Source organism: Manacus candei, unplaced genomic scaffold, assembly GCF_025592945.1.
Source record: "Manacus candei isolate 608988 ecotype Guabito, Panama unplaced genomic scaffold, ASM2559294v1 h1tg000078l, whole genome shotgun sequence".
Lineage (NCBI taxonomy): Eukaryota > Metazoa > Chordata > Aves > Passeriformes > Pipridae > Manacus > Manacus candei.
Genome location: NW_026138126.1, coordinates 2,495,973 through 2,515,817, shown reverse-complemented (window position 1 = coordinate 2,515,817; position 19,845 = coordinate 2,495,973). Strand labels below are relative to the sequence as shown.

General features: G+C 65.6%; 4 protein-coding genes across 7 annotated transcripts; 1 reads left to right on the top strand and 3 right to left on the bottom strand.

Annotated features, from left to right (window-relative positions):
- Positions 1–513: 513 nt before the first annotated feature.
- On the bottom strand, positions 514–1,843 carry LOC127481304 (translation initiation factor IF-2-like). The gene is made up of 2 exons (XM_051810446.1): positions 1,741–1,843; positions 514–1,631 (listed from the first exon to the last, which is right to left on the bottom strand). Exons 1-2 carry the CDS (start codon positions 1,841–1,843, stop codon positions 514–516), a joined length of 1,221 nt encoding a protein of 406 aa, XP_051666406.1.
- On the top strand, positions 1,090–7,602 carry TBXA2R (thromboxane A2 receptor). 2 transcript variants are annotated; one of them, XM_051810733.1, is made up of 3 exons: positions 1,090–1,254; positions 5,841–6,747; positions 7,218–7,602. In XM_051810733.1, the coding sequence occupies exons 2-3, from the start codon at positions 5,941–5,943 to the stop codon at positions 7,470–7,472; spliced, it is 1,062 nt and encodes a 353-aa protein (XP_051666693.1). In that variant the 5' UTR covers positions 1,090–1,254; positions 5,841–5,940; the 3' UTR covers positions 7,473–7,602. The 2 variants fall into 2 exon arrangements, with proteins under 2 accessions (XP_051666693.1, XP_051666692.1); XM_051810732.1 differs by lacking the exon at positions 1,090–1,254 and adding an exon at positions 1,290–1,565.
- Positions 7,603–7,962: 360 nt separating this feature from the next.
- On the bottom strand, positions 7,963–10,521 carry GIPC3 (GIPC PDZ domain containing family member 3). The gene is made up of 6 exons (XM_051810744.1): positions 10,264–10,521; positions 9,646–9,831; positions 9,163–9,343; positions 8,586–8,698; positions 8,330–8,411; positions 7,963–8,114 (listed from the first exon to the last, which is right to left on the bottom strand). Exons 1-6 carry the CDS (start codon positions 10,519–10,521, stop codon positions 7,963–7,965), a joined length of 972 nt encoding a protein of 323 aa, XP_051666704.1.
- A 276-nt stretch (positions 10,522–10,797) lies between these two features.
- On the bottom strand, positions 10,798–17,980 carry HMG20B (high mobility group 20B). 3 transcript variants are annotated; one of them, XM_051810740.1, is made up of 10 exons: positions 17,941–17,980; positions 17,212–17,284; positions 14,865–14,970; positions 14,463–14,666; positions 14,204–14,324; positions 14,052–14,098; positions 13,691–13,766; positions 13,299–13,514; positions 12,649–12,781; positions 10,798–12,005 (listed from the first exon to the last, which is right to left on the bottom strand). In XM_051810740.1, exons 2-10 carry the CDS (start codon positions 17,247–17,249, stop codon positions 11,993–11,995), a joined length of 954 nt encoding a protein of 317 aa, XP_051666700.1. In that variant the 5' UTR covers positions 17,250–17,284; positions 17,941–17,980; the 3' UTR covers positions 10,798–11,992. The 3 variants fall into 3 exon arrangements, with proteins under 3 accessions (XP_051666700.1, XP_051666701.1, XP_051666699.1); XM_051810741.1 differs by lacking the exon at positions 17,941–17,980 and adding an exon at positions 17,772–17,834; XM_051810739.1 differs by lacking the exon at positions 17,941–17,980 and having other exon boundaries at positions 17,212–17,409.
- Between the last annotated feature and the right edge of the window lie 1,865 nt (positions 17,981–19,845).

Genomic DNA, 19,845 nt, shown 5'->3' with positions numbered 1-19,845 from the left:
GCCTGCACAGGGGTGTTCCAGGGCTCAGCACAGGAAGCGAGTGAAGGCCCAGCCAGGGATGGCCTTGGAGGAAATGGGAAAAGAAAAGCCAAACCCCAACGTTTGGTTGGTGGTTGGGTGCCCTCTCTGCTCAGCTGCCTGGCAGAGCCACCCTGCCCACAGCCCTTGTCCTTCCTGGGCATACACACACACTGGGGTGGGGGAACTTCCCCCCAGAACATCCCACTGTGTCCCCAGCCTGAACATGGTCCACGTTCTCTCCCAGGCACTGCGTTTCCCTGTGCCTTTGACTCCAGGCCCTGGATGGAGCCACTGACTGGGCACAGGAGCCCCTGGAGCTGCTGTGGCTGCTGGGCACACGCTGGATCAGGGGCTGGATCCAGATGAAGCCCCTCTGATGGCTTTTCCCTGCCCTGACGGCTCTCAGTGCTTGTGTCTGCATCTCCCCTCCATTTCGTGGGGAGCTGCTGTGGTTTAGCACAGCCCCGAGCTGGGTTTGGGGGGCACAGCAGCTCAGCCGGGGGTGGCAGTTGGTGGAGCCGCCCCCCCGTGCCCACATCCCTGTGAGCGCAGCTGCTCCCGGGCACACCCCGACACACCCTGGCCCGGCCCGGGCACGGCAGCGGCTGCTGAACCCTGCGGGTTTCGTTCCTGCCCCCAGCACACGATCCTCGCCGCGACCCAGTTCTGCGGGCTGGCCCTGCCCTCTGCCCGGGCTTTCGCAGCGCCAGTCCTTGCTCCAAGCCAAGGCGCGGCGGGATGATGGGGGTCTGCAGCCCCGCAGTGCCGAGCCAGCAGCAGGAAAATCTCCTGCCCGGCCACCACCGCCCCGGCCTCGCTGGCCTTGTCGGGATGCTGCGCGCTCGGGATGTCCCCGCGTCCCCTGCGGGCTCGGAGCTGATGGAGCCGCCGCGGCCGGAGCCGAGCTCTGCCCTCCCGGCGGAGCACGAGGAGCAGCAGCGGAGACTGTCGCGTCCTGGGACCGCGGGAGGGGACAGTGCCTGGGGACGTGCCACTCCGCCTGGCCGCGACTTTGGACAGCGCAGCGACACCTCGAGCTGGGAAAACCTTCGGGGTGCGAACCCTCCCCGGGGCTGCGGGGGCACCCAGGGACGCTGCGGGGACTCCGGCCATCCGACACCCGCCTTCCTGGGCCCCGGGGCCGCTCTGCGGGCTCGGTGGGGACCCTCCTCTCTGTGGGACGGCACGGCCGGATCCCCCCCCGCCCGGACGGGGACCCACTCGGGTAAACAAGTGAGTAACGGGGCGGGTCCGGCCCCGACTCGGACCAGCCGCGGGTGCTGCGGCCGCCGCCCGGGGGTCTTTGGGCACCGTCTCGGGGGGGCTGCGCCAGGGGAAGCCGCGGGGGCGATGGGGCCGGGGCGCGACCCCCGCCCGGAGGGAGCCCCGTCCTGAGCGGGGAGGGGGCGGAGAGGGACGGGGCCGGTTCCGGGGGGAGCGGCGAGCCCGGCCCTTCCCCCGCCCCCCCGCGGGGCTGAGCTGAGCCGAGTCGAGCTGAGCCGAGTCGAGCTGAGCCGAGCCGGGTGGATCCCGCCGACAGCGAGGTAGGGCCCGGGTCTGCGCGGGGAGGGGAGCGCTGGAGAGGGGCGAGGGATGCGGGGGTGGGGAGGCTGAGGAGAACAAAGAGTCCAGAAGTCTGGGATGGACGGACGGAGAGATTGGGATGGACGGACAGAGAGACCGGGATGGGTGGACAGAGACCGGGATGGGTGGACAGACCGCAGGGCTCGGACGGACGGGCGGAGGGGCTGTGCAGGGCCCGTGGGGCTGTGCGGGGCTTTCGGCTCTCTCGGGACTCTCCGGACACTCGCGTTCGGGTCATCCGCCCAGTTCACACACAGACCCGAGGATCGGGTGCGTTTCGGGGAAAGGGAAGTGGAGACCCCACGGGGGAAACGGAGACGTGGTCCCCCCCGCTGTCTGTCTGTCCCCGGGGCCGGGGGTCCGCGGCGGGCACGTCCCGGGCTTCCCCTCGGCACCAGGATTTGCTTTTGGGGCTCCCCTGTCGCGACGGGTCCCCCACGGCCGCCCCCGCCCGACCTCATGTCGGGGAAGAGCCGGGAAAGAGTCAGGAAAGGACCGGGAAAGAGCCGGGAAAGGAAAGGGCTATTTCGGGCGGCCGGGGTGGGCAGCCCAGCGGCCTTGACACCCTCGAGATGCCGCGATGCTGCGGGCGGGGGCAGCCGCGGGGCGGGGGCCCTGGCACCGGCACCCCCAGGGCTGCCGAGCCCCGGCTCCTGCACCCAAGGGCACCCAGGGTGAACCCCCAGCCACCCCTGCCCGGCTCCGGGGCCCTGGAGGTTGGGATGGGGATGGTGCCAGTTGTCTCCAAGCCAACCCGGAGGTTCGGGACCTCTGCCCTGGGCCACAGCAGGGACAGGTGAGGACAGACACCGTGCCTGGCAGGAACCACCCTGTGTGTCACTGCTTCCCAGGAATGTCCTCTGTCCTGAGTGTCCCGGGGATGTCCCTGCTCCAGGCCAGGCCAGGGCAGCTCCCCCAGCAGCAGGTCCCTGTGATGACTGTGGGTCCAAGGAGGGACACTGGGGCCCTGCCAGGTCCCCATTCCCGTGGTGTGGCCATGGCCTTTCCTGTCCCAGCTGATGACCTGGAGCTGATCTTCTGCCCCCAGAGCCCCAGCCTGGGGGGTGGGTGGCAGTGAGACCGTGTCCATCCCTCGCAGCCATGGGACCACCTGCACCAGGGACTGTGGAGGCAGAAGGGATCCTAAAGGGAAAGTCCTTGTCCTGGAGAGGTCCAAACAGAGAGGAGGGACTGGCCACACAAGGGAAAAATGCAAACGCCCTGCAGCACCTTCTGTAGGGCTGCCCTGAGGCCAAACACCAAGTCCAGTAGCAGAGCCCAGGCTGAGGGGGCACATGGGGTGTGTGGGGAGTCACTGCTGCCTGGTTTGGGGGTCTCTCTGCAGGTGTCTGTGCCCCACTGCCCAGCAAACTCCCCTCCCAGCTCCCCACCATGGCCTGATCCTGCAAGCCCCATGCCCAGTCCTGCCTGAGGAAGCCTGGGGAAGGAATGGGCTGGGGCAGGAGCAGATAAGGAGCAACCTCCTGCTCCCCAACAGCCTCTTGCCTTTCCCTCGGATGTGGCCAGGGCAGGAAGCAGTGCCCAGCGGAGGCAGGGCAGCCATGGTGCAGCTGCAGCAGAACATCAACCCTCGGCCTCAGGCGGTGCCAGGAACCCCATTAGTGCCTGCCCCAGCCCCCCCTCCCTTGCTCCTGCCAGCTTCTCACAGCTCCAGCAGCACATTTCGGGTACAGCTCCTCTCCATCGGGATTTTACCCCAGCACCCCTTGCAAAACCCTTGCTCCCGTGGGATCTCTCTGGAAGGGTTTTGCCAGGTCCAGAACCCCAAACCCGAGTGCTGCCCATGATGGGGGGAGAAGGTGAGAGGGGACTCCCCCCGCCTCTGCACGATCCCTTTCCCGGAGATGCCGCTGGTTGCTCTGGCACTGCAGGGGCTCCCTCTCTCCCGGCCCTGCGGCTGTTAAGTGGCCCCTCGTTAATATTTGATTCCCTCTAAGTGCAGTTGGTGCCTGGCTGAGGCAGTTCTGAGCAGGGGGGCCCAGCTGCTCAGCCCCCAAGCCCACCCCAGAGTCCTCCCCGCCCTTGGGGTCCCTGGCCTGGCTGCACTGGGCGGTGGGTGAGGGTCTGAGTTGTGATTGCCACGGGGCAGAAGGGGGATGAAGGACAGGGAGGAGCTGTGGGTGATGGTTGGTTTGGAGTTTCTGGGCCCTGTGGTGCCTTGCCCAGCCGTGGTGCCACCACAGGGAGACCCCCCCGCTGGACACTGTGGGGAAGGGTCAGATCCTACCACAGGGAGCCAGTGGGCAGCCAAGAGCATCCCATGGCTCTGAGTCTCTGGGGGCTCTCAGGGGCAGCAGGGCAGCATCAACCCATGAGCTCCCGACCCTCAGGGAGCAGAGGGTGTGCTCTGGGGCAGGGGGGACACGCTCGGGGACAACACCCCAAGCAAACCCCAAGAGTGTGAGCAGGCACATGGCAAGGGACAGCAGGAGTGGGACTGCCATGCCAGGCACCCACGTGGCATTGCTGTTGGGCAGGGGGGGATTTGTCACCTCCCAGAGGACATGGGAAAGGCTGGTGACTCCTCAGAGATCTGGAATGTCACACCAAGGCCTGACCGTGATCTGGAGGGCCCCGACACTTCTGGAGCCACCATGGACGGCCCTCAGGGACCAGCGAGAACTAACAGCAGCAAGTTTTGGCTCTTGGCTCATGGAAAAAGCCAGGCCTATCCTCACAGTGAATCACTGCTGTGATCTGCCAGCCCCCTGCACCCGGATGGGACGGGGATGGGGACGAGCCCCCGTTGCCACCCTGAGCCCCTTCCCCGCTCCCCAGGGCTGCAGCACCCACGGCACAGCTGGTGACGGGTGCACAGGTGGGGCTGGGTGGGTGCCAGCACCCTCAGCCCCACGTCCCGCCTGGGTGAGGCCCCAGAGGAAGATGTTGCAATGCCTGGCCCCGTCCCAGCCCCCGGGCTGTGGGATCGGCGCGTGCCTCGGGCGTGTGCGGTGGCTCCCAGCCCTGCGGCCACCCTCCAACTGGGGGCTGGGGAGGGGGGGTGGGGAGGGGTGTCCGGCTGTGGGACACGGTGCAGGGATCACCCGGGACATGGGGACACAGAGCAGGGTGGGTGATGGACCAAACGCCTGGTTTGGCACCGATCGGGGCCAGCTCGAGGTTTGACCTGGGAACGGTGGACAGGTGGCAGGTGCCACCCTGCACAGGGGGGAGGCAAGGTTGCCAGGATCCCAGAACTGGAGGGCTCTGCAGTGCGGGCTTTGCGGGGGCAGATGGTTGGGATACGGCTGGGCATCCCACTGGGGCCACTGGGCTGAGGACTGAGCCAGCCCAGGAGCGGGATGGGGCAGGTGGGGTGACAAGAACATTCACAGACTGGAGAAATGGGTCCCAGGAGGAGAGGAGGGGTCTGCTCCCTGCAAGGGATTGTGTCCATCATCCCATTTGCAGCCTGGACTAATTAGTAGTGGAAGCCTGTGCAGGGCCAGGAGTTGGACTCAATGATCCTCGTGGGTCCGTTCCAACTCAGGATATTCCATGGTTCTGATTCCCGGCTGCCAGATGCTTCCTGGCCCCGGGTCACTGCCCGGTGAGGCAGTGGCACTGACCAGGCTGCCCATGGCCACAGTCCATGTGCTCTCTGTCACAAACCCTCGGCTCCCAGTGCAGGGGGTCCAGGGGAGCAGCGCAGGGATGTCACCCACACTGGCTGTGGCTTGGCCACAGTGCCAGGGTTGCAGCACACAGCTCCAGACATGGATGTCCCAACCTGTGCCTCAGCTTCCCCCACACACTACAGGGATGAGGCTTCTCCCCACTGAGCCAAGAGTACAGTACAGGGACAGGGGAGTACCAGGATCACGCCCCGGGGCAGCCACCCTGTGCCTGCATCCTTGAGAGCAGGTTCCTGCACTGTGACAGCGGGCAAACGTCCCAGGGGTGTCAGGCTGTGTTCCCTGGGAGCAGGAGTGAGCCAAGCTGCCCATGTCAGGCCGTGCTGGGATCCAGCCTCGTGGCTGCAGCTCCACGTGGCTCGTGGCCCAGGACGGTTAATCCCAGCAGCTGCAGGGCTGGGCCCTCAGCACCCACCCCGGCTGCACCCGGAGCCAGCACCACCCGGGGTCCCAGTGTCCCCCTCCATGGGCTGGGCTTCTGGCAGGGCATCCCCCTCCACGGCCCCGGGGGGCCCCACATCTGCAGGCTCAGGGTGGGTGATGGGGAACAACCCTAAACCCCCTCCCTTCTCCCCGCAGGGCAAGGCGGGCTCGGTGCTGGCAGTGGGGGTCACAGGCCATGCAGCCAAGCCAGGAGGGTGCCTGAAGCTGCCAGAAGGAGCGTGAGGGGGTGGGGGATATGGAGCCCCCCAACAGCAGTGTGGCTGGGCCGGCACACTCGTGTTTCGGGGTGTTCAACGCCAGCGACGGCCGCGCCAACGCGCGGAACAGCATCGCCTCGCCCTGGTTCTCCACGGCCTTCGGCCTCATCGGCCTCTGCTCCAACCTCTTCGCCCTCTGCGTCCTGCTCAGCTCCTCCCGCAAGCTCTCCAGCCACGCCCGCTCCTCCTTCCTCGTCTTCCTCTGCGGGCTGGTGGTCACGGACTTCATGGGGCTGCTGGTGACAGCCTCGGTCATCATCCCCTACCACTTCATCAAGTTCCCCTGGGCCGAGGTGGACCCCGACTGCCACCTCTGCAACTTCCTCGGCTTCTCCATGGTGTTCTTCGGGCAGTGCCCGCTGCTGCTGGGGGCCACCATGGCCGGGGAGCGGTTCCTGGGCATCAACCGCCCCTTCTCCCGCTCCACCAGCATCTCCAAGCGCCGTGCCTGGGCCATGGTGGGGCTGGTGTGGGGCTTCTCCTGCCTGCTGGGGCTGCTGCCGGTGCTGGGGCTGGGCCGGTACACGCTGCAGTTCCCTGGCTCCTGGTGCTTCCTCACCCTCCTGCCCGACACCGGCGACATCATCTTCTGCCTGCTCTTTGCTCTGCTGGGGATCCTGTCGGTGCTGCTCTCCTTCATCCTCAACACCATCAGTGTGGTCACGCTCTGCCGCGTCTACCACGACCGCGAGTCGGTGCAGCGGCGCCGCGACAGCGAGGTGGAGATGATGGTGCAGCTCGTGGGCATCATGATCATCGCAACCATCTGCTGGATGCCCCTCCTGGTGAGGCCCCTGACCTGATGCCCCCCCGTCACCGCTCCTCCATGTCCCCCCTGGGTCTTGGTGTCCCCCCTGCTCCTCCTTGTGGGGCCTCAGCCTTGGTGTGTCCCCCCCTCCGCCCTCCTCCATGTCCCTCCTGGGTCTTGGGGTGTCCCCCTGCTCTTCCCAGTGAGGTCCAAGGTCTCAGGGTGTCCCCATCACGTTCCTGCTGGTGAAGCTCTGGGGGTGTCCCCTTGGTGAGGCCCCCCTGGGTCTCAGTGTCCCCCTGTGCCACCTCTCTGCACTCCACATTGGCCCTTGGGTTATGGGCTCTGAGGCTCAGCATTGCCTGCGAGCAGAGCAGGTGCTCCCCGGTGCCCAAACCAGCCTGGGACTTCCCTCCAAGGGGCTCAGTGCCTGGACCCTCATCATTTCCCCCACCCCACGCAGCTCACAGACCCCCCAGTGACCCTTTGCCCCTTTCCCTCCCCCAGATCTTCATCGTGCAGACGGCACTGCAGCACCTGCCCGGCGGGCGGGCCCAGGAGCTGCCCACGGACACGCAGGAGATGCTGCTCATCTACATCCGCATGGTCACCTGGAACCAGATCCTGGACCCCTGGGTGTACATCCTGTTCCGGCGGGCGGTGCTGCACCGCGTGTACCCCCGGCTGCGCCCCCGGCCCTCCATCGTGTCCCTCACCCCCTCCCTGCGCCGCAAGCTCACCGCCGGCTCCGTCCTGCAGTAGCGCCCCCGGGACGGGGGGACACGGCCGGGCCCCCATCCCGTCCCATCCCCTCCGTGCGTCCCCATCACCCGCATCCAGGGGCTCTCCCTGCCCCCCCCGAGCCCTGGCAGGGGGCACAGGGCCGCTCCCCCCTCCCCGTCCCCAATAAAGCACAGCTCGTGCAGCTCTCGGTGCTCGCTGGGGGTGAACACCCGGGGGGGGACCCTGGGAGGGGGCCCAGCCCTGCTGACAACCACCGCAACAGCCCTTCTCCTCCAGCCTCTGCTTTAATCACCCACAGCCACTGCCCACCACGCTTTGGGGGTTCTCGGGGAGGTGGGGGGGCTGGTGCCCTGCTGCCCCCCAACCCAGGGGACAGACCTGGGTGCACTCCGGAGGGTGTGGGGCACAGGATGGGGACCCCCACCAGCACTGCCAGCCCCAGGTGGGGTGGGGACGAAGTGGGAACATGAGGAGGGGGCGAGAGCGAGGGGCACTGCCCCCCCTCCAGCTACTCCTGCCCCCCCTTGGGGTGACAAACGGCCGCCCACACCTCGGCCACGAACTCCGGGGGGAAGGCAAACTCGCCCAGCACCGAGTCCAGCCCGCGGGCGAGTTGGGCCGCGCCGGGGCTGCCCTTGGCCGCCTCCACCATCGTCGAGGCTGGGGGAGAGAAGGGACAGGTCAGGGGCTGGAGCTGGGGCAGGGGCCAGGGAAGGGGCAGGGAAAGGACCTAGGAACTGGGAAAGGACCCTTGCAGGAGCTGGGGAAGGGGCAGGGGCTGGGGAAGGGGCAGGGGCTGGGGAAGGGGCAGGGGCTGGGTTGGGGGGGCGGGTCAAGGGCAGGTCCGGGTCAGGGTCCAGGCCCCCCCAGCTCACCCAGCTCGCTGTCGCGGATGCCCATGTAACTCTCCAGCAGATCATCCACCCGGCGAGCAGCTTCTTCCTCGGAGGGGCTGGGCTGGGGGACACGGGGAGTGGGTGCTGGGGACCCCCTGCTCCCACCGAGCCGTGCCGGGGGGGCACTGCGGGCGTGGGCAGCAGAGGGGGCACCCAGGGGTGCGGGGATGCTCGTCCCCACCTCAGCACAGTGTGAGCAGCTGTGGGTCGGGGGGGGGCTCAGGGCGGGTCTTACCCCCTCCTCCAGCACGGCCGGGCCCTGTGTCCGCAGCCGCAGCGTTTCCTTCCCCGTGGCCACTCTGCCTTCGCCCGGGGATTTGCTGCTCCGCGTCCGCTGCCCGATCATGTCTGTGCCCCAGCGTGGGGGGAGAGGTGGGGTGAGGGCCAAGGCAGGGCCTGGCACCCCCAGCCCATCTCTGCCCACCGCCCAGCCCTACCCCAGCCCCCCGGGGGGGCACTGCAGGGTGAGCTATGTGTGGGACAGGGGTGGTGTGTGGGGGACACCCAGGGGTACAGGCTGGGGATGCTCGTGGTTACAGGGTGTTCATGGATGCCCAGGACAGGGCACACAGAGGAATGGGAGTGCCCACAGGGAGTATGAGCAGGTGTGGGGACGCCTACATAGGTGCAATGTAGGGGTGCCCCGGGGTACACAAAGAGCAGGGGTGCAGGTTAGGGGTGTACATGGAACAGGGGTGGATCCTGCAAGGCACTTGATCCCTGGGGAGGGGGCTGCAGGGCCACAGGAGCTGGGGACAATTCCAAGGTTTCCCTAGTCCCCAGCACAAGAGCAGGGGGAGCCCCCAACTGACCAAAGGCCTTTTTGGGCTGGACCAGGCGGAGGGTGAAGGGCTGGGCCCGCGGCAGCTCCCGCAGCATCCGGGCGACTTCGTAGTGCCGGCAGCCCACGATGGTGTGGTCGTTGATGGCCTCGATGCTGTCCCCCACACACACCGTCTGCAGCCGGTTGATGATGCTCCCCTCCTTGATCCTCTGGGGGTGGGGGACAGGGACACACAGCAACAGAGTGGCACAGTGGGACAGTCAGATGCAGCCCCCATCCCTCCCACCACACAAACACCTCTGCGATCCCATGGCCTTTAGTAGCTGGGTCAGGCAGAGAGGGTCCCCCCAGATTTCCCCATGACAGGGGAGACCCCCAGGACCAGGGTGGACCCAGAGGGGAGTCAGGGAGGAGCCTGGTCGCAGGAAGGGGGTGCAGCATGGATGTCACCCACGGGGCCACAGCCCCCAGGGCTGCCCTGGGCCCAGCACAGCCCCCCAGGGGGGTTCACCTTGATGAAGGCGTAGCCAGCCCCGTTGTCTGTGATGGTGAGGCCGAGCGCGTCCTCCGTCTTGGTCACCTCCACCTCCTTGGTCTCGCCCCGGACGTGGGCAAAGATGAAATCCTCGAGGCCAATCTGCCCCCCCAGCAGCTTCTGCATGTCCACTTTGTGCGTGTTGAGCGTGCAGAAGAGGATCTGCCCCGGGGAACCCCGTCAGCAGGGGCTGATGATACCCCACCAGGGCAGGAGTCAGCCATGGCAGGGTCCAGTCAGGTCTGGGTACTGCTAGACCAGCAGGGTCCAGAGACCCCCAGCCTGCCCGAGGACCCCACACTGCCCCATCCCCACGCACCTTCCCACAGTGCCAGGCAGCTGGAATCAGCCAGGGAACAGGCAGCCCCGGCTCCCTGCCCACTTGCAGGGGGGAAACTGAGGCAAGACCCCCCCAATCCCTCCCCAGAGGAGCCAATAGAGACCAGAGACTAAAGCACTCTTTTCCACGACATTCTGGGGACTGCATTTACAAGCAGCTGGGGACTCGTGGGAGCACAGGCCACAGCCAGTGCTTCAGGGCTGGTGTCCCCCCTCGGGCACAAAGCCCCCTCCCCGGGTGCCACAGCCCCTCACCTCGGTGGGCGAGATGTCGAAGACCTCGGCGATTTTGGCGTAGAGCTCCTTGACGTTGGTGAAGCCCTCGATGCGCCCCGTGGGGCTGCCGTGGGCCAGCTGCGTGTGGAACACCAGCCTGGGCCGGGCCCGGGGGGCCCGGGGGGCTGCAGGGGCCTCGGCAAGGGGAGGCTCAGGGGTCCCCGGCTCCTGCCCCACGCCGTTCTCCATGGGGCCCCCCTCGGGGGGCTGCCGGCCGTGCCTGCCCACCCGCTGCATCCCGGCGGCACCGCTGAATTATGGATGGGGCTGGCTCCCCGCCGGCAGTAAGGTGATCCCCGAGCCCGGGAACCTGAGCTGGGGGGGCAGGTCACCCACGGGGATCGGGTGAGCTCTGCCACGTAAGAAGGGCCCTGGGCAGGCTGGAGGTGGGAGAGCAGAGCCACTGCCATCACACCCCCCTGGCTGGGCACTGACCTACGGCAGCAACGCCGGGAATAGATCCAGGATCAGCTCCAGAGTCCCCTCTGAGCACAAACACACAAGAGAGCAGAGTGGTTTTCTCCCACGTTTATTTGCTCCCATCTCCAGCCCAAGCCCAGCAGCACCAGGAGATGGCAAACCAGAGATGCAGCTACAGAGCACAGGCCTGGCAGGCGAGAGGGGGGGGAAGCACCCCAGCCCCCTGTTAGAGCCAGGGCCAGGCCCATATAGTGCTAAGTAAGAAAATAAGACACTCTCTAATTACACAGTCTGAGATTAGTGACAGGCAGCCCCGGGGACACCGACCCCAGCACAGCACGGCCAGATGTGGCTGCCAGCACAGTGGTCCCAAAAGAGCAGGGGGGCTCAGGCAGGGGGCAGGAGCAGGAGCTGAAAGCCAATGCAGCACACCCAGGGTCCCCACTGCGGGAAGGGGTCAGTCCCAGCTCCCCTGGTACAGGGGTCCCCACCATGGAAAAGAGTCGGTCCCAGCTCTGCCATGGGAAGGGGTAAGGCCCAGCTCCCCCCAGTCCAGGGGTCTCCACTGCAGGAAGGGGTCTGTCCCAGCTCCCCTCCAGCAGGAGGCAGTTTATTGCCTTCAGGAGTTCCCTGCCTGGTCAGGGGAGGGGCCAGGCAAGGTGACAGGGACAGTGGCTGAAGGCACCCATGGGGATGATTAAATAAAGGCAGATGCAGGGGGAAGGAGCTGCCCCCAGCCCCACTGCGGGATGGGACCAAGGGGTTCCTGGGCTGGTCTGGGGCTGGGAGGCAGTGCCAAGCTCCAGGGACTCCCGGTCACTTCACTGCCTCCCCAGGGACTCCTGGTCATCCCCTGCTGCCCCCCCAGCACCACAGCCCCAGGTTACCCTGGAAGAGTCGGGTTCACTCCAGGCCAGAACCCGCCAGCACCTCCCCATCAGGCTTTGGGGAGCCCCTGGTTGAGCGAGGCGGAGCTGGGGGGCTCCTGGGAGAGTGGGGGGTGCTCACACCACCAGTGACCCCTCACCCAGCAGCACACTGGATGGGCTCTCAGCTCTGTCACCACCTCTCCCCCAAAGCTCAAGGTGTCTGGAGCCGGTGCAGCTGCAGGGTCGGGCACTCCGGGCTGGGGGGTCCCGGCACTCTGGGCTGGGGGGTCCCGGCTCACGCTGAAGGTGCGAGGGGGGGGGGAAGCAGCCGGACCCCCGGCAGAGACTGTCCCTTGCGTGAGCTCCAAGGGACAGGGACAGGGTCCAGCCAGCCCCAGGCTCCAGAGGGACTGGTCCTCTCACAAGTGTTCACTGAGGAGGGAGGAAAGCACAGCTGAGTCACAGAATCCCAGAATGGTTTGGGTTGGAAGGGACATTAAAGCCCATCTTGTTCCACCCCCTGCCATGGGCAGGGACACCTTCCACTAGCCCAGGTTGATCCAAGCCCCATCCAGCCTGGCCTTGGACACTTCCAGGGATGGGACAGTCACAGCTGCTCTGGAAAACCTGTGCCAGAGCCTCCCCACCCTCACAACCAAGAATTTCTTCCCAATCTCCCATCTTACCCTGCCCTCTGGCACTGGGAAGCCATTCCCCCCCGTCCTGTCCCTCCATCCCTTGTCCCAAGTCCCTCTCCAGCTCTCCTGGAGCCCCTTTAGGCCCTGCAAGGGGCTCTCAGCTCTCCCTGGAGCCTTCTCTTCTCCACGTGAACCCCCCCAGCTCTCCCAGCCTGGCTCCAGAGCAGAGGGGCTCCAGCCCTTGGAGCATCTCTGTGGCCTCCTCTGAACTCTCTCCAGCAGCTCCATGTCTTTGAATGTGGGGATAACCTCTGAACTCAGGGATGGGGCTTCCCTCTCCCACAGCTCCCCCAAGCAGCTCTGAGTCCATTCCTGTCCACTCTCTCCTTGCTCAGCTCCCATCACCCCCTGCCCTGTGTCCCCAGCCCTGTGCTCACCTGGCGATCCGGGACAGGATCTCCTTGACGCGCAGCACCAGCGGCTCGTGCTGCAGGGGGTTGCTCTCGATGGCACTGTGCAGTTTGGCCATGTAGAAGTCCAGGGTGCTCAGCGTGGGGGTCTCCCCGGTGCCTGGGAGGTGACAGCCTGGTGAGCAGGTCCCCACCCAGCCCTGACCATGCACTGGTGACTGGGGAGGGGACCTCAGCAGCCAATGCCATCTCCTGCTGCGGGACAGAGCCTGCACCAGCACAAATCCTGGAGCACGTGGATTTGGGCCAATTTGGGGCACAGTTGTGAGTGTGGCTCCAGAGGGGGATGGCTCCCAGCCTGCCCTGCCCCAGGACAGGGGAGCCAGCTGGTTGTCACATCCCTGGGCTCCCCAGGGAGTCCCCTGAGCACTGCAGGATCCCAGCCCAGCATCAGATGGGCACTTGCCACCACCCCACTGCCCCACAGTGCCCCTTCGCCTGGGATGGGGAACCCACAGTGCCACTCGGCCTGAGCAGGGGTCCCCACAGCTGAGGAGGCCCTATGGTGCCCCTCTGCCCAGGCAGGGGTTCCAGCAGCCAGGGTGGGTCCCACGTTGCCCCACTGCACCGGCACTGAGCCCTGGCACCGGGGAGCCCCGTGGCTGCCCCCAACTCACCGGGGATGGGCAGGGAGGAGAAGCTGGCGGTCAGGGCCTGCCGCACCGACTGGAGCTGCTGCTGCAGGGCCAGGGTCTGCCGCTCCTCCTGCGCCAGCTCCTGCTCCAGCTTCTCCTTGGCGCAGTTCATGCTCTCCGTGTGCTTCTGCAGGATGGCATTCTGCTCCTCGAACTCCGTGTTCATCTTCCGCAGGCGCCGCAGCTCGGCCTCCCGGGCTGCCGGGACAGCGCCGCGTCAGTGGGATGGACCCCAACCCCACCTCAGCCCAATCCCTTCCCCAAGCCACAGCTCTTCCAAGAGGCTCAGTGCCACCAATGCCCAGGCTCCAGGCTGGTCCCTCCATCCAGCCTTTCCAGGGACCTTCCACAGCCCGGATCTGGCAGCCCCTCACCTTTGTTTTGGTCCAAGAACTCCTCAGTGAAGATGGGCACATCGAAAGTGGAGAAGGTGTCGCTGCACTCGCCAGCCTGAAGGATGGGAGGGAGGGCTCAAGCAGTGCTGAGGCCCCCAGAGGGGACCCCAACCCCTTGGGGCTGGGCAGATGGGGGGCACCAGGATGGGAGTGAGGGATGGCCCTGCCCAGGCAGGTGGGGAGGGAGGATGGCTACACTGCCTCCTGCCACTCCAGGAACCTGGGATTCACATCCCTGAGCCTCCCTCTGCCCACCCACCCATGCAGCCAGCCCAGCTCCCTGGACTGAGCCCAGCAGTGCCTTAGTTCCCCCACACAGGCAGACAAACTGGGGCCTTACCTTGTGCCCGTTGAGCAGGGTGTTCACAGCTGCAGAACCTGCATCCTCTGCAAGGTAGGAAGGAAGGGAGTCACCCCGGCAGCCAGACCCCATCCCCTAAGGCTCTGGCAGTGCATGGCCAGATCCCAGCAGCCCCTGCTCTCACAACCCACCTTTTTTGATCTTCTTCTCCTGGATCTTCTCCGTGCACATCTTGTAGGCCTCTGACTGCTGGTATTCCCGCAGCTCCTTCATGTACTGCTGCTTCTCCCGCTCCGCCTCGTCCAGGTACCGCTGCGGTCACAGAGGGGCCTCAGCCCGGCCCAGCCCCAGGCTCCCAACCCTCCCAGCCCAGCACTGGGACCAGCTCCAGCCCTGCAGGAGCCAAGGGGTTTGGGCTGCAGCCCGGGGGTCTCTCCCAGGGGGCCGTACCTGCTTCTCCGAGAGCTGCAGTTTGCTCCACTCCGCTCCCAGCATCTTGGTGATCTCCGGGAAGGGCAGGTCGGGGTGCTGGGTGCGGATCTGCTCGCGCCGCTCGTTCAGGAAGCGCACGTAGCCCGTCACGGGGGCTTTGGGGCCGTTGGGGAGGATCTTCTTCCTCTTCTTGCCCTTGGGCCAGCCCCTCTTCTTCACTGGCTGGCACCCAGGGGGAAGGGACAGAGGGGTCAGAGCACACGGGGCCACCGGGACACGGGAGCAGGGCCCAGACCTGCCCGGGCCCCCTGGCCCTCCAGGGAAGGTCTGGGAGATTCCTCGGCCCATTGCCCAGTGGAGGGACAGGGACAGCCCCACACCTCGAACCCTGTGGGCAGGGATATGGGCACCAGGGCTCACCTCCTCCTCGCCGTGTGGCTTCTCACCACCCATCCGTGCCGACTCTCCCTTCTCCTGCTTGATGGTCACCAGAAAGTTTCCATGCTGAGCCTTGCCCGTGGCATGTCTGCAGCCAGAGAGCACCGTCAGGGAGGGCTGGGACACCGCCGGGGCCAACGGCAACACATCCCCTGGCAGCACAGCCTCGTGCCCACCAGATCCTCCCAAATTCCCTCACAGCCCCAAACCTGGCACTGGGCCTGGAGCCCCTGTTCCCATGAGGGGAGGCTACAGTGGAATGATGGGGCTGGAGCAGAGCCGAGAAAGGCAGCCCTGGGCACACTAAAGCTGCCCTGAGGTCCAGTGGCAGCCCTGGGACCTGTCAGGGACATTTGGAAGAGGGCTAGTGCTACTCTTGGGGGCAGGTAACAGCAATGCCATCCTGTCAGTGACAGCCCCTGCCTGTCACCTGGGCCCAGGACACACCTCGGTGGGGAGTCCCAAGGGGCAGAAACCTGCTGATCCTCCTCTGCAAGGGAGAAGGAGCTGCAGGGTTTTGGATCCTGGCTCCAGGAGCACCACCTGGAAGCATCACCCACACCCAAGGAGCCCTGGAGGCAGAGGGTGAGGGCAGGGCGTCGGCCCGACCCGCTCTGGCCACAACCGCCCCGGCAGGTTCCTGCTGCCTGGGACACACCCCAACACCCCGAGCAGCTCCAGCCCCACTCTCCAGATCACTGCTGTGGCTTTAGGGATCTGCACCTGCCTTGGGCAGAGCCTCCCTGTCCCATCCTGGGCCCCCCAGCCCCTCCTCCAGCCGGCTCCATCCCACAGCCCCTGTCCACTCACACCCCAAGGCAGCTCCTGCTCTGCTGGAAATGTCCCCACCGTGTTGGAGGAGCCACAAAGGGCTCCAAAGTGCCATCAATCAGTGCCTGCTTGGGTTCCATCCAGGTCCCCAGACCTGGGAACCAGCCCAGGGCCAAGCACAAGCCCCAGCAAGGACAGAAGACACAGCGTACCAGACACAAGTGTACCAGAAGACACAGCAATCCCGACCCACTCAGGATCCACCCTGGAATTCCCCTTGTGTTTGCTATATCACGTACCTGGAGTAAACCCAAACTTCCCAGAGATCCCAACCCACTGCTACCCACTTATCACCTGTCCAAGCCACCCCTGCAGTTAATTTAGGGGGGCCCCTTCCATGAGTCCCCAGGACACTGCCCATCACTGCACCACTCCTCGTGGATACAGTGGGTGCCCAGCACAAGTTCCTCCCACTGGGATCAGAGCTCAGCCAGTGCCTTGCAGCCCACAAAACCTCACGGGAAGGTGTGAGACCACCTCTTCTCCCACCTTCTGGGGGAAAAGAACCCCCCAAGGCTGTGCAGGGACCTGCCAGCCTTGGGCTTTATGAGGTCCACCAGCAATATTCCCAGTGATGCCCACAGCATCATCCAGCCCAGCCAGGAACACACCAACACCCTCCAGGGCCAGACAGATCCTTGCCCCCCCTTCCTGTGATCTGGATTCCTCTCATGCCTAAGGATATTTTAAAAAGTAAAGTTATTTCAGGCAAGATTCTTCCTCTGGAATCCACCTCCAAGGCGCTTCCCCATCTGTGCCAGGAGGGCCAAGGCCAGCTCAGGACAGCACAAATCCCAGGGGAATTCAGCCCACACTGGTCCTGATCTCCCAAGATGCTTAGAGTCACAGAATCCCAGAATATCCTGAGCTGGAAGGGACCCACAAGGATCATCCAGTCCAACCCCTGGCCCTGCACAGACACCCCAACAATCCCACCCTGTCCCTCAGAGCGTTGTCCAAACGCTCCTGGAGCTCTGGCAGCCTTGGGGCCGTGCCCACTGCCCTGGGGAGCCTGGGCAGTGCCCCAGCACCCTGTGGGGGAAGAACCTTTCCCTGAGATCCATCCCAACCCCCCTGGCACAGCTCCAGCCCTTCCCTGGGTCCTGTCCCTGGTCCCAGAGCAGAGCTCAGTCCCTGCCCCTCCGCCTCCCCTCGGCAGGAGCTGCAGCCCCCGAGGAGTCTCCCCTCAGTCTCCTCTGCTCCAGCTGAACCAGCCAAGTGCCCTCAGCTGCTCCTCAGACCCTTCCCCAGCTCTGTGTCCCTCCTTTGGACACTCTCCAACAGCTTCAGATCCCTCTGACACTGTGGCCCCCAAACTGCCCCCAGGACTTGAGGTGAGGCCGCCCCAAGTCAGGGCAGAGTAGGACAATCCCTTCCCCAGCGCATGCAGACCACAGCCAAGGTTTGAAAAGGTCTTCTGCCACTCTTTCCCCAGGGACACTGACACAGGACAGGGGGATGGGGTGACAGGAGGAGGGGGCAGCAGGGTGGCACTTACAGCACGGCGGTGGGCGGCTGCTTGGCGCTGTGGGCCATGGGTGGGGGTCTCACTGCACCCCTCGGTCAGCACCCTGCGGGACAGAGCCCAGCTGGCACCGTGCCACGGGGGCAGGGGGCTGTGGGTGCTCCAGGGGGAAAAGATCAGCGATCCCTCACTAGTCTCCCCCCTGCTGAAGCCCCCTTCCCCTCCGCAGGGAAAACACAGGACTCCCCCCCCCCAAATGGCATCTCCTCCCCAGCCAGCCCCTAACTGCCCCCCCCAGGGGAGCTCCTTGCCCCTCGGAGCTCCAGCCCCCTCCCACTGACCTCCCCCCGGGATCCCACCGCAGGCCCCCAAAGGGCTCATCCCCGTAATCCCCCTCTCCCCGCGATCCCCAGAGTCCCCCGCAGGACCCCCTCTCCCCCCGGGGTCCCACCTCAGCCCCCTCACCCCCTCCCCGCGATCCTCCCTCTGGGCCCCCTCAGCCCCCTGGGGACCCCAAAGAGTTTCATCCCCACAACACCCCGCCCTCCCCAGTGCCCCCTCACCGGACGCCCCCCGCCTTCTCGGGGTCCCACCTCAGCTCCCCCCCGGGCTCTCCTCAGTAAGACCCCCACGCCCGCCGCGACCCCGGGTGCCTTCCCCACCGGCCCCCCCGCAGCCCCCTGGGGGTCTCCCCCACAAAGCTCCCTCACAGACCCCCCCCCAGCCCCTCACAGACACCCCCCCCATCGCCCCCTCCCGGACCCGCCGCCGCCGCTCGCCCTGGTCACGCCCCTCTATTATTATGCAAATGAGGCTCCGGCCGCCGCCGCTCCCGATTGGCCGCGCGCCGCCGGCCCGCCCAGCGCTGCCTCGCGTGGATTGGCCGGAGGGCGGTGACGTCATGCAGAAGCGGCGGAAAGGGGGGCGGGGCCGGCCCGCGCGGCGCGCGCGCGCGGCGGGACCCTCTCCCCCCGACCAATCAGCAACGGGCGCGGGGACGAGGAAGTGCTGTGGGGAGGGCGGAGCCTTAAAGGGGTAACGGCACCGACCAGCCCTGGGCGACGCCTTAAAGGGGCAACGGCGCCGCGAAGTCCCACCTCCAGCGGCCCCCCGACCTTGTTCCAGTGATCCCCAGTGACCTCCCAGTGCTCCCGGTAACCCCAGTGCCCACCTCAGGGCTTATCTAGAGACCCCAGTTACCCTTTCCCATCAGCCCCAGTATCCCACGGGTGATTTCAGTGGGCTCAGCACTCACCTCTGGGGTCCCAGTGGTGCCTCACCGCTCCCAGTGACCCCAGTGCCAAGCAGCGGGTGTCCATGACACCAGTAGCCACCCCAGAGTCTCAGTGAACCCAGTACTCCCCCCACACTGCTCACAGTTACCCCAGTACAGCCCTGGTACTATTCCCAGTCACTCCATTACCTACACAAGAGGAGATCCCAGTCACTCCATTACCTACACAAGAGGAGATCCCAGTCACCCCAGGACCTCCAGGCTGCTCCCAGTCACCCCAGTATTCACTCAGCTGGGTATCCCCATGATGCCTGTAAGTCAGCCCAGAGTCCCAGTGATCCCAGTACTCCTCTCAAAGAGGTTCCCAGTGACCCCAGTACTGCTCATACTGGTCCCAGTCACCCCAGTACCTATTCAAAAGGGGGTCTCATTTGCCCCAGTGTCCCCACACTGCTTCCAGTGACACCAGTATTCACCCAAGGGGCGGGGTCCCACGACTCCAATAGCCACCCCAGAGTCCCAGTGACCCCAGTACTCCCTCCACACTGCTCCCAGTCCCCCCAGTACTGCCCATAACACCCTATTGCCCAGAAGGTCCCAGTTACCTCAGTACCCCCACATCACTCCCAGTGACCCCAGTACTCACCCAAGCAGGGGGGCCCCATGGCTTCAGTAGTCACCCCAGCATCCCAGTGACCCCAGTACACCCCCACTGGTTCCAGTGCCCACCAGCAACAGCACACCTGTACTGTCACCCCTGTAGTCTGACACACTCCATTTGGGTGCATACTGGGATACTGGGGTTACTGGGAGCAGCGTTGTGGTGCACTGGGGTCACTAGAACTCTGAGGTGACTACTGGCATCATTGGGACCCCTGCTTGGGTAGGTACTGGGGTCACTGGGAGCAGTGTGGAGGTACTGGAGTAACTGGGAGCTCCTCTTGTGTGGGTAATGGGGTGACTGGAACCATTATGGGCTGTACCGGGATTACTGGTAGCACTGTGGGGGGAGTACTGGAGTCACTGAGATTCTGGTGTGACTACTGGTGTCCTGGGGACCCCCTGCATGGGTGGGTACTGGGGTGACTGGGACTGTTATGGGCAGTGCTGGGCGACTGGGAGCAGTGTGGGGATACTGGGGTGACTGGGACCTCCCCTTGTGTAGGTACTGGGGTGACTGGGATCGTTATGAACCATCCTGGGATGGATGACTCACAGCAGTGTGGTGGTTCTGGGGGTGACTGGACTGTTATGGGCAGTACTGGGGTGACTGGGAATAATGTGGGGGTAATACTGGGATCACCGAGATTGTTATGGGCAGTACTGGGATCACTGGGAGCAGTGGGGGGGGTAATACTGGAGTCACTGGGAGAAGTGTGGGGGCAGCACTGGTGTGACTTGGGACTGTCATGGGCAGCACTGGTGTGACCGGG

What these genes read in the sequence shown, in the direction of transcription:
- LOC127481304 (XM_051810446.1), bottom strand. Translation starts at nt 1,843, where the DNA reads ATGACCCGAACGCGAGTGTCCGGAGAGTCCCGAGAGAGCCGAAAGCCC. An exon ending in CCGTCCGTCCGAGCCCTGCG is followed by an intron (nt 1,632 to 1,740) that starts GTCTGTCCACCC and finishes TGTTCTCCTCAG; the next exon opens with CCTCCCCACCCCCGCATCCC.
- HMG20B (XM_051810740.1), bottom strand. Translation starts at nt 17,249, where the DNA reads ATGGCCCACAGCGCCAAGCAGCCGCCCACCGCCGTGCT. An exon ending in AGCCACACGGCGAGGAGGAG is followed by an intron (nt 14,667 to 14,864) that starts GTGAGCCCTGGT and finishes CCTGGGTGCCAG; the next exon opens with CCAGTGAAGAAGAGGGGCTG. An exon ending in CTCCTCCCTGCCCATCCCCG is followed by an intron (nt 12,782 to 13,298) that starts GTGAGTTGGGGG and finishes GTCACCTCCCAG; the next exon opens with GCACCGGGGAGACCCCCACG.
- TBXA2R (XM_051810733.1), top strand. Translation starts at nt 5,941, where the DNA reads ATGGAGCCCCCCAACAGCAGTGTGGCTGGGCCGGCACACTCGTGTTTC. An exon ending in TCTGCTGGATGCCCCTCCTG is followed by an intron (nt 6,748 to 7,217) that starts GTGAGGCCCCTG and finishes TCCCTCCCCCAG; the next exon opens with ATCTTCATCGTGCAGACGGC.
- GIPC3 (XM_051810744.1), bottom strand. Translation starts at nt 10,521, where the DNA reads ATGCAGCGGGTGGGCAGGCACGGCCGGCAGCCCCCCGAGGGGGGCCCC. An exon ending in CGGCCGTGCTGGAGGAGGGG is followed by an intron (nt 8,412 to 8,585) that starts GTAAGACCCGCC and finishes CGTGTCCCCCAG; the next exon opens with CCCAGCCCCTCCGAGGAAGA. An exon ending in CATCCGCGACAGCGAGCTGG is followed by an intron (nt 8,115 to 8,329) that starts GTGAGCTGGGGG and finishes TCTCTCCCCCAG; the next exon opens with CCTCGACGATGGTGGAGGCG.